This window comes from Anser brachyrhynchus, assembly GCF_964034855.1.
Source record: "Anser brachyrhynchus genome assembly, chromosome: 2".
NCBI lineage: Eukaryota > Metazoa > Chordata > Aves > Anseriformes > Anatidae > Anser > Anser brachyrhynchus.
In genome coordinates, this window is record NC_137695.1 from 11,784,632 (window position 1) to 11,802,076 (window position 17,445).

Consider the following 17,445-nt stretch of genomic DNA (forward strand, 5'->3'; position numbering starts at 1 on the left):
CTCCTGCCACCTCTGAAACTCTGCTCGCAAGGCTTCCCAGTTGAAACAATTCTCAGCTACCCAATTCCTGTCCCACCTAGGGGTTTTCCATCCCTTATCCTGTTGCCATTTTCGCTGCTCTTCTACTGCCTCTTCCCAAGCATCCATGATTTGTATATTTTACAGAAGCTGACCTCTTACACCAATTAATATCAAAACCTAAAGGGTCACCGAGCCTGCAGCTTTATAGAGATCACAACAGTGGGTTCACAGGATTCTCTAATACACGAGGACACCGAGGCTTTATTTCCTAAGTTTCTCTACGCTATTACAGGTTACTACAAATCACCACTATCAAGTACACCTATGACTAAAACAGCACGTATATATCAACTATTATGTTCTATTACCAGGAAAGCAAGTATATAGATATATTGTTATTAATAGTAGCAGCAATCAATACCAGCAGCAATCTATAGTAGTAGCAGTCAATAATATAGCAGCAAGTATATATATATATATTAATACTACAGGTTACAACAAACCCATCACCAGGAAAGCAGCAAACCTAGTTATGACTGATTGCTAATATGCTCAGGGATATGCTTCTATCTATACAAAATGACACCGGTACCAAGCACTATCAAGCCCATCCCAGAAGGGGACTCAAAGCCACCTCAGAAATGGGCCGGCAAAGGCCGACCCCAGCGGTGGGCCCAAACAAGTAAGGAACAAAGTCTCACTGCGAGGGGGATCCGCGTCACGGCGTCTGGAAGCAGCCAGGCGTCCCCAGCCAAGGGTCGGTTTGTGTCGGGAATCCTGGAGGGCAAGGAGAAGTCCGTGCGGCACGGGACGTGCTCCCAGAGAGAGGTTCCATTCTGGACGGAGACCAGGGCCCTGATATACCCTGGAGACCCAGGGGGGCGTAGGGCACCACCTCTTGGAGCACCCAATGGATGCGGCTGGTTGCCGGTTCTCACCTGGGACAACCAATGGCCGAGGGTGTTTCCAAGTCCCTCAGGCAGAGCTGTCCTTTCCCCAGACTGTTTTCCTTTCTTCCAGCTAACACAGACAACAGCAGTGCTGGTTCCCACTTTCTCAGGATGTTTTCCCCTTTCTTCCAGACTGTTTTCTCTTTGTCAGACGATAAGTTGCTGTTACGGATCCTCGCTTTTGCCCTTATCCGTGGTATCTGCAGGATGCCTCCGGTTCCCACGTGCTCAGCTGCACTTCAGAGGTGCCAGCGGTGCCTCTCAAGGATGCTTCTGGCTCACAGGCCTGGTTCCCAGGCTGGCGGCTCTCAGGCTGACAGGCATCTTCTGCCCGGGCTGCTCCCATCGAAATCCGAGCACCCCACTGAAGTAAAATTGCCTTCAGAATTAATATATTGCTGCCCAGCTTGTTAAGGTTTTGACCAGCTTGACTTAAGGTGTTGATATCAAAGGTGAGGGGGACTGGATATTGCTGCCAGACCAGCAGGTTATCTAATAAACCCCACTCAAAAATATTTTTTGGTAAGGAAACAAGAGGCTAAGCTTTTCACTTGGGCGAGGTTCAGTGCGTGTAGGGTTTGCCTGAGAAATGAGCTTTAAAACTTGAATGCATACATACATAAGAGCTGATGCTGGAAATAGTTTTGCAACATCAAATTGTTGAAATGGTTTAAACTTTAACTTAATTTGGGTGAGATTCTACAGAATGAATGTACTTACAGATGGAAGAGACCTGTATGAGCATGGGATCTTATTAATGTATAGGATTATCTGAAAGGAAGGTGCAAAGAGGACAGAGCCAGGCCCTTTTTAATGGTGCCCAGTGGCAGGCCAGGAAGGATTGAGCCCAAACTGAAACACAGGAGATTTTGTCTCAACATCATGAAATACTGCTTTACTGGGAGGGTGACTGAGTGCTGGCACAGGTTGCCCAGAGAGATTGTAGTCTCCCTTCCCAGAGATCTTCAAAACCTGCCTAGATGTGGTCCTAAGCACCCTGCTCTGGGTGGCCCTGCTTGAGCTGGGTTTGGACCAGAGGGACCCAGAGGTCTGTTCCCACCTCAGCCCTTCTGTGATTCTCTGACACTGTGAACTGGTCTTCTCATTTTGCGGGACAAGAAAGCAAAGATTTGGTCTATCTAATCGAAACACTCCAATTTTTTAAGTATATCCAACACAACAAACCCTTGTACAAATCAAATTCAGACCCAACCCCTCAAATCTGAGGCTACGTTTGGAATTGTCAGCTGACACTTCAGAGAAACTATGGATATCAAGTTAATGCCATAGCTAGGCACAGCACAATGTCACACATGTCCTGCAGGAGCATTTGTTACAGAAGAGTGTTTCCTTGGCTCCCTCAGGATGCCCATTCTCATGCTGATTTTCCTGAGCGCCTCTCTGAGCATGGTTTGGGTCTTGCTGGCTGCTATTAGCTGCTCTCGTACAAGGCACAACAACAATTTTGTTTTTAATTTCAAAGTGGTATGAATTACAGTCTACTGGAGCAATGTTTTTAAAACATGAAACTATGCCTCGAGTTTGGCATGAACATGAACAAGGACATCGGAGTGCAGAAGGCCAGCTGGGGTAAAGAACCATGTGGACTGAAAGAAAAACAGCCTGATAAGGTCTCATCTCTCTTGGCTCCTGGAAGAAGTCTCCAGAGGACAGAATATCCAGAACGGTACCCACATTTTGTCTTGGAAGGAACTAGTTCTCTTCAAAACTGCTCAGGAGAGTAGCAACGTACACGCTGTGTGAGAACGGGGGATGCAGGGGGCAGCTACTGGATGATCCCAGCATCTGGGGTCAGTTTTGTGGAGGGGTGCATAACGCACATCTGTGTGTCACTGTTTTGAGTACCAGCAAGTGGAGCAGGGCTGTGGGGATCAGAGTCCACATGTAGAAGTGCCAGAAACTGGGGAGACCTGGGGATATGCTAGAGAAGAGCTCCTTCTGCTCTATAAACCCATGTTTTTGGAGGCAAATCGCATATAAAATGTGCACACATAAAATGTGAAGTCAAACCTCACTGCTTCAAGAACGCATCAGGAAAGCAGACTGAAGTATTATTATCAAAATATTTATGAAGCAGCACGCTCATCATAATGGGGCAGCTGCAGCATCGTTGAGAGGCTATAGCAACAGGGATGGTTCTAACAGCGTGTTTATTATCAAATGATGTTCATACAGTCATTACGGAAATTAATTTCTGGAAAGGATTAGCTACTGGCTTGACTGATTATAGGGACTCTTAATTTTCTAATACCTTAAAAATTTCCACTGCATTGGAGCGTGTCAGCAAAATTAGTAACATGATGAAATAAAGGAAATGTGGAAGGAATTGTGCATTTGAATTTCTAGTACTGTAGAAAAATGTGCAGTGACAGAGTAATACTTGACTAGATTCTCTCAAGTGGAAAATGTCATGCTTTGTGTGGAGAGAGGAAAATAAGTGTGGAAGCCAAAGAATTTTCAATTTTTAATCTAACTTATTTTCCGAAGTGTATCACATAAAATGTAATTTATCTAAAACAGATGTATTTCGGTGCATGCCAGCTTAGTGTTAGTGCCAAGTAGAAAACAGGAACGGACAAGCACATTGCATTACAGGCCTGCATTTAGGTGCATTTCAAGTTTATGTCCTTGGTCTATGTTTGGGTCTCATGTTTGCTAGAGATAAGCAACGAAGAACAGAGCACAAGGTGTAGTCAAGATCACAAACTGCTCCAGAATTCACTCAAGCGATGCCTTTATCTTAAAGGTTTTACAGTTTTGTGTGAGACAAGCCACCAAAAGTTATTATTAAAGAAAAAAAAAGAGAAGTGAGAGGATGTGTGTTTGGGGATGTTTGGGTGTGTACCCATGATAAGCATATACACGCACACAACAGATGGAATGTCCTGGTCCTCTTCCCCTTTCTACCTGATCAGCATAACCTGCTAGCAGAAAATGTACAAAATATATGGACTCCACCACCTCCTTGGGCAACCCGTCCCAATGCCTGACTGCTCTTTCTGAGAAGAAATGTCTCCTCATTTCCAACCTGAACCTCCCCTGGCGCAACTTGAGGCCCTTCCCTCTAGTCCTATCACTGGTTATCTGTGAGAAGAGGCCGACCCCCAGCTCCCCACACCTTCCTTTCAGGTAGCTGTAGAGAGCAATGAGGTCTCCCCTGAGCCTCCTCTTCCCCAGCCTAAACAACCCCAGTTCCCTCAGCCGCTCCTCACAGGACTTGTGCGCGTAGCCCTTCTCTGGACACGCTCCAGGGCCTCGATGTCCTTCTTGTAGTGAGGGACCCAAAGCTGAACACAGTACTCGAGGTGCGGCCTCACCAGAGCAGAGTACAGGGGCACAATCACTTCCCTAGCCCTGCTGGCCACACTGTTCCTGATACCAGCCAGGATGCCGTTGGCCTTCTTGGCCTCCTGGGCACACTGCTGGCTCATGTTCAGGCGAGCATCAGTCAGCACCCCCAGATCCTTTCCCTCTGCACAGCTCTCCAGCCACTCTGCCCCAAGCCCGTAGCACTGCATGGGGTTGTTGTGGCTAAAGTGCAGAACCCGGCACTTAGCCATGTTGAACCTCAGCCCATTGGCATCTGCCCACCAACCCATCTCGTCCAGGTCCCTCTGCAGGGCCTTCCTGCCCTCTGGCAGATTGACACTTCCCCCCAACTTGCTGTCATCTGCAAACTTACTGAGGGTGCGCTAAATTCCCTCACCCAAAGACTGGTGTCCCTCCCGCGCTAGCATGTGTGTCCACAATGGCACTGTCCCAGCCCGTGCCAGGAAGTGCCAGCACACGCAGGAGTGGAAAGGTTGGATGTGGTGCTTACGGAGATGGTTTAGTGGGGGATATTGGTGGTAGGGGGACGGTTGGACCAGATGATCTTGGAGACTTTTTCCAACTCTAATGATTCTATCAGTCTAAGTAGCCGGTCTTGGGCACTCAGACCAAGTAGCTGGGCCCAGTATCTCCTGGTCTCCAGTTTCTGGCACTTTCTTGTGTGAACCTCATAAGCCCACAGCCCTGCTCCAGCTGCTGGTGTTCAGAACTCTTTCACACAGCCTTGCCCTATGCACCCCTCCACATAACGAGCCCCAGACACAGGAACCATCCGGTAGCTGGCCCTTGGATCCCCAGGTCTCCCAGTTACATGCATACACACACCGATATACACAGCCACGCAGTGTTTGTGCTGCTGTTCCTGGTGCCCGGCGTGTGGCCCCTCTGAACCACTGCCCGTTCCCTGGTACTTGGATCTGTACACACACGTCGAATGAAAAATGTGGAATGAACGTGGAATGAAAATGTCTCTCAACAAGGTGAACAGTTAGAAATTGAGTTTAATAAGACAGAAGGACAGACTGTGGTGACTGGCACAAAGCCCACGGTCGGGCGAGCACACTGACCAGCCTGTTGATGTGTTACTGGCTTCTTTTATCCCCCTTTCTATTTTCTAACACCTGTTCTGCCCCAACACGTGGAACCTTGATTCCTCCTTTGCTCTGATCCTTTCCCTAAACACCCCATAAGCCCCATACGATCCCAAGACACTCTGGGGTCCCTTCCAACTTGGATATTCCACGATTCCTCCCCGTGCCCCAGGAGCCCCTCACGGCTGCAGGCAGCGAGCCCGGGCCGAACACATGAGGGTACATGTGGTTGTCACGGTGCGACAAGGCGCAGCACAGCCCTGCTGTAAAGCGCCCCAGCAAGCCTGAGCGCCTGCTCCTGCTCGGGTCTTCCCCCAGGAGACTCCACAAACCCCTCACGTAACGGCCGGCCCCCATCCCTCCCTCTCTGCCCGCCTCCCCGGCACGGAAGCTCGGGGCTCTCGCGAGAGGCACGGCCTCTCTTCCCCCTTTCCGGCAGCGTGGGGCTCGGGCAGCCGGCCGGCATGGCGCTCTACAACTTCAAGAAGATCATGGTGGTGCCGTCCGCCAAGGTACGGTGCCCTTCCCTGTCCTCCCCCCGTCCCCGTCCCTCAGCGCGGGCAGCCCCTGCTCCCGCCGCGCCTCAGGGGAGCGCCGCCCGCGCTGCCCGGCGTGGCCTCGGCCTTCGCCCCCCCCCCCCCCCCCCCGGGCTTATGGGCTCGCCCTAGGGCAGTGCGGGGCGGCCCGGCGGGCTGTACCATGCAGGGCGCGGGGGTGCCGCCTGAGGTGGGGTCCTGCGGCTCTGCTGCCCTGGCGGGGCTGGCCCTGACAGGAATCCCGTCTGTTCCCCCCCCTCCCCCGCTCCGCGCCATGCATTTATCGAAAATAAAGTTATTTCCTGGTTTAACGAAGGAGTTTTGTTCCGTAGCAGTGGGGTGTTAGCCATGCTGGGGCTGTGGTGGTGACAACCGAGCCTGGGCATTAGTGGGGCCATTTCCCGAGCTCTGCTGGGGAAAGGAGGTCAGACCTCAAATAATTGGCAGGAAAACCCCACTCAGAATGCACAAACTTTCTGTTACTGCTTGGAGATAAAAGTCTGTGGTTCGGGTGTTTTACCCTGAAACATGCTCAGTTCATCCATTGCAGAGCAGTGCTGTGGGCCACACCACTTAATGGGCCTAACTGCTCTACCTGCTCCTCCACCAAAATACAATTACTGCTTTATCACTGTATTAAAACTTGACAACTTGCGTCATTAGTAACATTTCTTTGATTGCAGGACTTCATAGATTTGACATTGTCAAAGACTCAGCGAAAGACTCCAACCGTCATTCATAAACATTACCAAATCCATCGGATTCGACAGTTTTACATGCGAAAAGTCAAATATACTCAACAGAATTACCATGATAGACTCACTCAGATCTTAACAGACTTCCCCAAATTAGATGTAAGTATTTGTTCGTTTGATCATAAAGGAACTTCATGAATCAGAAATTATTCTGCAACAGTGGTTTTATTAGAGTTTATTTTGGCCTGAGCAGCACACTACTGATTCCCTGCGTGGAAGATTTAGAATAACTCTCAGCACAGTTTTGAGAGTAAATTTAGGCAAACTTGTTCTACAAAAATACTTTATTCTTACTAAGAAAAGCCTGAATTGTGCCCCTGGGTGATTGCCAAAGGATGCATTTTCAAGGTTTTAGCTGATGAGCTAGTGTTGGCCAGAAACTGCTGTTAAATGATGAGAAAGAAAGTTTCTTTTTAAGTATGTTGTGTTTGTGTGTTTCTTCTTTATGTATGTACATGTAAGTCATTATGTTCCTATGGTCAGTCTTTCCTACAAAACACCTACTGGAAGTTAGCAATACCCAAGCATGTCACATTGCCTCCCATCTTCAGTTCTTCAGAAGTGTTAATTTGACAACAAAAACCTTATTCTTGGCCACACAGAGGATATTGTTGGAAGTGCACTTTGACAAGACACGTGTAGTCTTAACTTCCCAGCAGCTACAGCTGCATCCAGGTGTCCGGTGGGACTTCTTTATGGACAGCTGTACCTCATGCAGCCCTATACCTTCCTGCTGTTTTTGTATCCAGTGATCATTACTGAAGTATTTCCACAAATGTCTTCTGCATTTTATAATCTCTTGATGAAGTTTCTGCAAATAAATACATAAGTAACTAAAATAGCCTTCTAAGATGAAGTTGGAAAGTATTTTATAGTGCAAAAGAAGAAATGGAAACTATATGAATGCCTCCAGGATATGCTTGCAGAAGAAATTCGATGTGTTAAGAATTATGCATGTAATGACCAAGGATATTGTTTTCCTTAGGTAAGATGATAATGAAAACAGTCTAGGTTGTATTGTCACTTGTGTTGCTATATTAGAGAAAAAGATGAACTTACATAGTTGCCAAGACATAGTCATCTTTCAGAAAATATGAACCTTAATTTTACTTCATGCTTTTTTTTTAGGACATCCATCCTTTTTATGCAGATTTGATGAACGTTCTCTATGACAAAGACCACTACAAGCTGGCGTTGGGGCAGATTAATATTGCCAAGAATCTGATTGACAAGTAAGGGACATTCATTTCTTTGATTTTCTACCTGTGTGGTAGGTTGCTAGCTAACTTCTTATTTCATTGTCTCTGCAGTGTTGCTAAAGACTACGTGCGCCTGATGAAGTACGGCGATTCTCTGTACCGCTGCAAGCAACTGAAACGTGCTGCTCTGGGACGAATGTGCACGATTATCAAAAGACAGAAACAAAGCTTGGAATACTTGGAGCAAGGTCTGTGTAATAAATAGGCTAAAACAAAGGAGCATAAAGAGAATATAAAATTTATTTGTACAGAGAATAACAGTTAAAAAGAGAAAAATGTGTTTAATATGGAATGGAGATAATGGGAACTTAGAAATAGTTCCAAAACCCCCAAATACATAGAACTTATTTTTCAACTGAGTGGTTCTCTCCTTTTAAATTTAAAACTTTATTTTGTTACTAATGGTTATAAAATGTTTTTCCTCGCTTAAAGATCACAGCCATGCTTTTATTTATCATTTTCATTTACATATTTTGAAAGATTAGTACTAAACATTTTCCAAACATTACTTCTTACTTCAGGCTCATTATTCCTTCAGGCTGTGTTGATTGGCTCATTCTAGCTAAGAGACAGTGGTCTTTATTTTTAAAATACTTGATAAATTTCTTTTTTTGTTGTTGTTGTGTGTAGATACTTCTGTAGTTAACAAGCAACTATATATTTTCATAAATAATCACTCAATAAATTTATGATGTCCAAAAATATTATTACGTCGCGAGTAAATACTTCAGAATATGAATTTTTCTCCCATCCAAACTGAAATTATCCCAAATACTTAGGACTTTTTTTCAACATTTCAGTGCGACAGCATTTGTCTCGTTTGCCAACCATCGATCCCAATACAAGAACTCTTCTGTTGTGTGGCTATCCAAATGTTGGAAAATCTAGCTTTATAAATAAGGTGTGTGCGAATGTTTTTGTTTGTTTGTTTTGTTTTGTTTTAATTATACTGAGATACCATTTAATTAAGATGAAGTAACATTTAAGCAATTTGATTTCATTATAGCACTGTCTGATATGAGGGGTGGGAAACTTAAATGTGTGGATAGAGACTGAGTGAAATTTCTGGAGGGTTATATGGAAACTTGCAACAGATTGCACTCAAAATCATTATCTTTTCCAAAATAGCATGTATATGATTAACATATTTTCGAATAGATAAAGTCTTGCAGAGAAACAACCAGAATAACTAGTTTTTAGCTTTTCTGTAGCAAAGGAAGTGTGTTACAACTAGGATATCTTCCTTGCAAGTTTAGGAAATGATCAATAAATGTGTGTGAATAACTTGTTTTAAGGTTACAAGAGCAGATGTAGAAGTGCAGCCTTACGCCTTTACCACCAAATCTCTCTTTGTGGGACATATGGATTACAAGTATCTGCGTTGGCAGGTAAGAACCGTCACTATTCTGCATTTTCTTACAGGAATTAACTGGTTGTAATCTGATTTGCCATTTTGGAATGTGAGTTGCATTTTTGTGTCTTGATAAGAAACACTGTCTGAGAGCTTCTCTGCAACATCTTCTAATACAGTGTGCCAAATGAAGGCAGCAGTCCAAATCTATTTCAAAAACGTGTATGTATGTATGTGGTTTTAGTTGGAGGGAAGAATTGGAACTGGAACGTCTGACTAAGGACAGCTCATTTCTTACCACCATCAAATCCTGGGCCAGGTTGGGGCAGGGCTTTCCGTACTTGCTCACTACTTAGAGTATTGGTTATTCTGAAACCTCATTCTTCTCCCTTTGTTCCATTTTCCCATTCTCAACTTGGCTGAGTTTACAGTCTTATTTATGAATGAAAGGAAGGAATACTGCTGTCTAAAAAGGATAATATCGACCAGAAATTGCGTACATCTTACAGAGTATCAATTACCTTGTAATGGGGCCTGAGCTAATTCTGTTCATTTTAGGTAGTAGATACTCCTGGTATTTTGGATCATCCTTTGGAGGACAGGAACACCATTGAGATGCAGGCTATAACTGCACTCGCACATCTTCGTGCTGCTGTGCTCTATGTGATGGATGTCTCTGAACAGTGTGGGCATAGCCTGGAGGAGCAAGTAGAACTCTTCAGAAACATTAAGCCATTATTTGCCAACAAGGTAGGTTTGCTTTACATTATTAATAAAATCCTTTTTTTTTTTTTTTTTTTGTAATGCAATAGCTTGGATTATGATTCTTTTTTTTTTTTTCTTTTTATTAGCCACTTATAATTGTTGCAAACAAATGTGATGTGAAGAGAATTGCGGAACTTCCTGAAGAGAGTCAGGTGAGACGACTACTCCCACCTCTCTTTTTCTTCTGAAATTTACAGAAATACTATGCAAGATTCATGGGTTTGCATAATTTATATTGGGCAAAAAATTTTACATGATCATTTCTAAATTTCATTGTCTAATAGTGTAATGGAAAATAGTTTTCTGGGTCTCGATCCATATGTCTAATGTATGTACTTGCATTGTCTAATGTATGTACTTGCCTGCCTATTGTAAATGCCAAACAGAAAGCAGCTCCCTAGTGGTTTCAGAAATCTTGGACACGCTGTGAGAACTACTGTTAATTACTACAGTAGTTGGAAGACTGAATGGCCTTGATCAAAAATGCCATTTCACTAAGAGTTCAGGCTGAACTGATAGTTGCTGCCAGTTGCAGCAGGAGCTCCCGTTGGGCAGCAGTTTGTGTATATGCAGGGCTAGTTCTTTTGTATCTGTGACTTCAAGGACACATGGAATTGGTGTTTCTTTCTCACTCTTTTTTTTTATTCATGTGTCATTTACAGTTACCATATAGAAAGTGGCTATTTACTTAAAAAAAAAAAAAAAACAACAAACAATAGAACTATAGTTATAAATTCCTCTCATGTTTTTAGAAACACATTTTAATGAAATACTCAGTAATGAGTTCCGTATATTGATGTTAGATTAAAATTTCAGTTCTTAATGTAATGATATATTAAGAAATGGGCAGAATGTAATTACTTGGCATAATGTTTCTATTTCAGAAAATATTTGAAACTTTTGAAGCAGAAGGATTTTCTGTCATAGAGACAAGTACTCTAACAGAAGAAGGTGTAATCCAGGTTAAAACAGAGGTACGTCTCTTTTCTCTCAGTTTCATTCAAAAGGAACAGCGGATGTTTTTGCCTCATTTGAATGAATTTAATCTCAGTTAAACTGTGCGTTGTAGTGACAAGCTTTAAGCATGCTATCCTTAATGTCCTTTTGAGCCTCTGTGGACTTGGGGGCAAATGGAAACTTATATCTAATACCGTTCAAAAATTACGGTGATATTTTTTCAGGGTCTTGTTGCTTTTTCTTATAGTCAGCTCGTTATAAAAGGTGGGTTATACCAAAAGAACAGTATCATATGCATCTTCCCATGCTCCTTTTTTATATAAAATACTTTGATACTTTCTTGAGAGCTAGAGAGGTAAGACAGAAGATAAAATACAAAGCTAGATATTTGGGATTGAAAGCTTGCGGTGTTATTTGTTGGGTCAGGATGACTTCATTCCTTACCTTCTGTTGCCATGTGCGCTTTCAGGCCTGTGACAGACTGTTAGCCCATCGTGTTGATACTAAAATGAAAGGAAATAAAGTGAATGAAGTGTTGAATAGATTACACTTGGCCATGCCAGCCAAAAGAGATGACAAGGTATGTTACATATTTACACTTTTTAGTATATTTTCCAGTACTCTTTAAGAAGGAAAAGAATTCTCTCTTTGCTTAACACGTGAACAGTTTGTATGATGAGATTTGCTTATTTTTTTGAATCTATAACTGCCGTTGCTGGTGGGTGAGTCAGCCTGGGCCTTTGCTTTCTTTCAAAATCCGTTATTTTAAAACGGTGATTTATAGCTTTATAAAAAAATGGATTCAAGACTTCAAGACTTCTTCCTATTTTTTTATTGGGATGAATTGTTGCATTAATTTCAGGAGCGGCTGCCTTTTATACCCGAGGGAGCAGTAGCACGGAAGAAGCGCATGGAAGTAGACACACCCAGGAGGAAAACAGTAAGTGGCATCTCTTAATTAGGAAATAGCGGATGGTTTTTAAATGCTTAATAATAGCACATAGATTTACAGCTATGAGATGTATAAAGCTGCATATGTCTTTGCAGGAGAGAGATCTTGAACTTGAAATGGGAGATGATTATGTTTTGGATCTTCAGAGTAAGTATTATATGTCTCAGTGTTATTATTGATCAATAAAGTTTAGCTATTTCAGTCTTACTGGAGAACGCTTAACCTGGACTCCGTTCAACTGAGTAACAGTGCCACCTTTTTATTTCTTACAATCCTTTTCTCCTATTCTAAAACCGGTGATCTTCATTGATTCTTCCTTGGTTTGTAATGTCTCTTAGTGGTTTCCCATTTTAGAGTTGCAGACAGAGTGACTGGTCTTCTCATTCCCTTTCACTTTATATTGTGGTGTCTCATTAATTGTTGATGCTGACTTTGTTAAGAAAGCATCAATATGAGAACTGGCTATCTGTTGCTTATTATAGCTTGCAGTGGACTTGTCATTACCGAACAATATTTGGCAATAGGCAGGGGATCAGAGGTATTTATGAATACGTCAGAGATGCTGTTATGTTTTTGCCACAGAGGGATCTGAATTTATTTTTTTTATTGCGATGAGCCTTGTTTTCCGTCATTGAACGTTCTTTGAAATTGTTTTTGTCTTTTTATTAAAGTCTGGTTTTGTGTGTTTGCTTTTATTTAAGAATACTGGGACTTAATGAATGCATCTGAAAAGTATGACAAGATACCAGAGATATGGCAAGGTCACAATATCCTCGACTACATTGATCCAGATATAATGAAAGTGAGTTTTCCTTTGTACTTTTTACACATTCTTGCATCTTCGTCCCTTTATTCGTTTAGCGTAGATTGCTGTATTCCTGGATAAAAACAATATGTTATGAAAACAAATTCTTCTACACTGTCTGCGCTTGCCATGGGAAAAGATACTGTTTTCTGAACGATCAAGGACACAGTTTCAGAAGAATGGAAAATTACTTTACCCTTTCAGACCTAATGGCGATCTTATCTTTTGAGTCTTAAGATATGAGTGTTGCAGAGGAAGTTGTGTTTCCTTACTCTATGACTGTAGCCAGAAGGAATGTAGTTATCAAACAAAATAGACTGAATTCTCAATTTATAGCATTTTTATTTAATAACAAAAACCATCCTTATTTCCTGGTGGTTCTTCAGAAGTTCTGAGTGCAGACAGCGGAGCCTGCTGGTTGTGCAGTTGGGTTCATCTGAATTGCTAGTGCTCCAGAATCACGGTAAATTAGAAATAGGAGGTTTTTTGGGAGTGTGTTACCAGAAAGAGCACAACTAGTACAGGTCACAGTACAGTACATCCGAGCTCACACAGTGGGCAGCTTCAGGGCAGCTGTACAAATATAGCCAAACGACAATGCGATGTGATGTGATCAAGTAGGTCTTCATGGGACTTGAATCCCCTTGGATTCTTGCTCAGTAATCTGTACCACTAACTGCACTACGCATGGCTGGAGGGGCCCTAAAATAACACAGTTCCATCTTTGAAGTGTCCGCATGCTGTCTTGAAAAGGCCCTGCGCCGTACAAAAATGTGATGTTGAGGATTGTAAGTCAAGGATTTGATGAGCATCTTGATTTTCATTTAATCTCTTTTAAGAAACTGGAAGAATTAGAGAAAGAAGAAGAGCTGAGAGAAGCTGCTGGAGAATATGACAGTGAACCAGAAAGCGAAGACGAAGAAATGATGGAAATCCGACAGCTGGCAAAACAGATCCGAGAAAAAAAGAAACTGAAAATCCTGCAGTCAAAGGAAAAAGATACTCGAGGGCCGAGGATGCCTCGAACGGCTAAGAAGGCAAGTATAGGACACATTCTGTAGTAAGACTTTGTTGATGTGTAATAACTTATAAAACCACGTAATAATTTTGGGCACTGATCGATTTTTCTCATGTTTGACCCTCTCCCTTGCTGCTTTCTTCCTTCTGTGCTCCTAGGAGTTCTGATAACTACTTAGTTATGGAGGCCAAACCTTTCTTTTTTTTCTTTTTCTGTAACACAAGTGAGTCTTTTATAGGATTCCATACATATTGTAGGAAAAGTTTCTAAGAGTATAATTCAGCTTGTTTAGTTGGGTTGCTGCATCTTTCTTTTTTTCGCATATTAAGACAAAATTAAGATATAAATACAATTTTTTAAAAGAAACATGATTTCCTAACTGTCTTTTTACAGGTCCAGCGGAAGGTGCTAGAGAAAGAAATGAGTGATCTTGGACTTGACATGACTAACAAAGATGATGTAAGTTTCTGCTAATTTAACACTGTGCTCATCTAAGAGAGATCAATTCCGTTATATGCTAAATTTCTTTGTGCACATGTGAATTGCGTGTCACAGCTGACAGAAGAGAGAGGTGGAATCTATTAAGGAGGAAACAGGAAACCTAAATGAGGCGGTTGATGCTGGAATTTTTGAGTGATGTGAGAATAACCTGTTGGGTTGGCTGAAAACATGTACTAATGTATGTTTCTGTAGAATCACAGATGTATATATGCAATGCTTTCTATTAGAAGTCTTTTGGAATTGTAGACGATTCAAGAACTGGGTTTAATTTTCAGGACTGCTGTGTTGGATGAGACACGACTATGTCAGAAGTAGTGATATTTCAGAAAGTGATACTGGATCAGGCTCATCTTTTTACAGTTCATTAATGCTGTGATCTGTACTTGAATTTTTGATACTGTGACTGGCATTTTTAGATGTAAGTCAAAGTACTTCAAACCTAGATTTGCCTTAGGGAGCCATTTTCTTTTATCGTAAGTTAAAAAAAAAATATATTTTTGTACAGCAAATCCCGCAGTATTATGGATATGTAGATCTTGAGACCTTGAATTCTTTAACTGAACAAGGGGTTAGGAAACAAGGAGTGTCAGCAGTGCCCATCTGAAGGAAGCATTCACGCTTCTCGGGGCTGATATGCCATGTTGACTTAAGGCTATCTCAGCGAGGAGGAGTTTCATACTCAGGCTGTGGGATGATGGTTCCCTAGGGCTTTGTCCTGTAAACAGGCGCTAATCAGGGGAGATTGCTGCACTGCTTTTTTGCTGTTGCAAATTAGCTTCAGCATTGCTATCCGTTAGTTTGTCTGTGTCTTTTTATCCATTATGTATGAACTTAGTGGAAAAAAAAAAGATTATAAGAATGGAATTCATAATTTTGAAAAGAATATGCTAATATTCACCGAAATTTGAACATTACTCTGGGACAGAAAGACAGTGACCACCAGATGACAAGGTCTTTTGTTATTGTGGAGTAACCAAAATGCTTCAGGTATCATTTTGTCTTCTGGTATCCGAAGTAGCTGTTTGCATTATGACGGTGAATCAGAGCAGTTTACTTCCTGTTTTTTCATGTTAGCCTAATAAGAAATGGGGCTATGTCCGAGCTGCTTGTTTCCGTTTTCAATAACCAAAGTGCTGCTTTGAATTTCAGGCACATTACGCCAGAAGGTCCCGCAGTGTCACAAGGAAACGTAAACGTGACGAGTCCGAAACCCCTACGTCTGTGGCACGCAGTCGCAGCTCCTCTCGCCCGCCACGGGATGTCTCCGGGCTCCGTGATGAAAAGGTTTGTTAAAGTCACCTGCCCTTTACAGCGGGTGGAACAGCACCACTCTACTTAAACCGGCTTCTGGGAAACTGGCAATACTGGTTGGTTGTGCTCGTTGAGAGTTCCTCTCTCTTCCCTTTGCAGTTTCATCATCTGTTTGAACTCTCTGTACTTTAAGAACTCCTAGTTCATTCTTAGAAATAAGATGTAATAATACAGACTAAGAAAGTACTTTTTTTTTTTTTTGAAATGCAGTTATTCCAGAAGAGTTCTAAAATCTGTATATACTCTATAATCTAATAGTGGAGTTCCACCTTTAGTGAGTTCTAGGGGTATCGTGATCGTATTTTTAGTGTATTGGGGGGAAAAAAAAGTGTTTTTTGTAAGGAAGTTTAGTGTTACTTAAACTTATACTATGCTAGAGTAGCAAATGGTGGTTTGTGTTGGGCGGTATTTAATGCCCTGTTAAAATCCTCTAGCTTTGTGGTTTTTTAAAGTTAAAGCTAGTTACCTGAGTTGCCGAGGAAGTCACTCAGCACGTTTGTATGCTTGTTTTTAAATAGATGGTGAAGAAGGTCAAGACCATGGCAAAGAAAGCTCAGACGAAAATGAATCGCATGGGCAGGAAAGGAGAGGCGGACAGACACATATTTGACACCAAGCCAAAACATCTGCTGGCCGGAAAGAGAAAATCGGGTAAAACACAAAGAAGATGAGCGGTCTTCTGAATTAAAACATGATTTTATTAAAACTCACTTCTGGTTCTGTTTTCCTTTTTTGTAATAGAGAATAGCAAAAAAAGCACATGCTTGACTTAGGGGTAAAGTATTTGAAGCTCCAGAAGTTCTGATACGTTGATGTTGCAGCTCTAAGTGGGGTAGTAATAGCATGAGAAATTTGTCAGTACCAGTGGCAGAAGCCATTTCTAAATAGACATGAAAAATGACACTGCTGACTCTCCTGGAGCAATAAAGCATTTCCTATTTTATGTAAAGCTAGGTTTAAAATGAGGTTAAAATATACCAAAAAAGTATTTGTTAATAAAGCTGGCACCAGAATTAAAAACACACAGCTTCATGAGGAACTGAATCAACGAAGCTTGGTTTTCTACGTGCCTGTTAATTCCCAGATGTAGGCGATGGGTTCATGTTGCAGGTAAGGCTGGAACTGGTGGGAAGGGACGGGAGACGGGCAGGCACTGCATCCAGTTAGGGGTTGGGCACTGAAAGCGGTTTGGGTGAATTAAAACACTTGCCAGTTAACTAAGCTGAACGGTGACTGCAGCTGGAGCAATAGTCGTAGTTTTAGTGCTGCCCTGCAGCCTAACGATCTGTAAAAGCATGGGCAGGGAAGATTACAACCTAGATTACTCATATTTCAGATTAATATTAATTAGTATTTAAAAATAAGGATCAGACTAAAATGTTTTGAGTTCATGTCAAGACTTTTTCTCTTCAGAAGCTGAAAACAAAAAATGTATACGTGCAAGGCAAAATGCATTGTCAAACTTTAAATATTCCCTTTTTGTCCCTAGTTGGTCAAAAACAAGGTAGAAAATATCTGTAAGTTCGTAAAAGCGTGCATTATAAATGTGTTGCATGGACAAAACACGAAGCACAGTTTTAAGAGTTTATACTGGAGCCCAGTAAGACATGTAAAAATATATGAAGAGGTAAGGAGGAGAATCCTTGATCTTGTTTTTACTTGGAACTATTTTTCAATAGCAGAGGGTGTTGTGGTTAAACCCCAGCAGGCAGCTACACACCGCACAGCTGCTCGCGCACTTTCCCCAGGGAGACGGGGGAAGGAACCAGAAGGGCAATAGCGAGAAACTCCTGTGTTGAGACTGAGACGATTGAGATAAGAC

General features: G+C 42.3%; 1 protein-coding gene across 1 annotated transcript; it reads left to right on the top strand.

Moving 5' to 3' along the window:
* The first annotated feature begins 5,767 nt into the window (after window positions 1-5,767).
* Window positions 5,768-16,333, top strand: GTPBP4 (GTP binding protein 4). Its single transcript, XM_080577821.1, has 17 exons — window positions 5,768-5,925; window positions 6,633-6,803; window positions 7,833-7,936; window positions 8,015-8,151; window positions 8,764-8,864; window positions 9,259-9,351; window positions 9,873-10,064; window positions 10,166-10,231; window positions 10,964-11,053; window positions 11,506-11,616; window positions 11,899-11,976; window positions 12,084-12,135; window positions 12,690-12,790; window positions 13,633-13,830; window positions 14,205-14,270; window positions 15,462-15,596; window positions 16,142-16,333. Exons 1-17 carry the CDS (start codon window positions 5,878-5,880, stop codon window positions 16,292-16,294), a joined length of 1,896 nt encoding a protein of 631 aa, XP_080433947.1. The 5' UTR covers window positions 5,768-5,877; the 3' UTR covers window positions 16,295-16,333.
* Window positions 16,334-17,445: the final 1,112 nt, after the last annotated feature.

Excerpts from the sequence above, each read along its gene's own strand:
- GTPBP4 (XM_080577821.1), top strand. The coding sequence starts at position 5,878 with ATGGCGCTCTACAACTTCAAGAAGATCATGGTGGTGCCGTCCGCCAAG. Across the intron at positions 8,152-8,763 it reads CTTGGAATACTTGGAGCAAG|TGCGACAGCATTTGTCTCGT; the intron begins GTCTGTGTAATA and ends TCAACATTTCAG. Across the intron at positions 9,352-9,872 it reads ACAAGTATCTGCGTTGGCAG|GTAGTAGATACTCCTGGTAT; the intron begins GTAAGAACCGTC and ends TGTTCATTTTAG.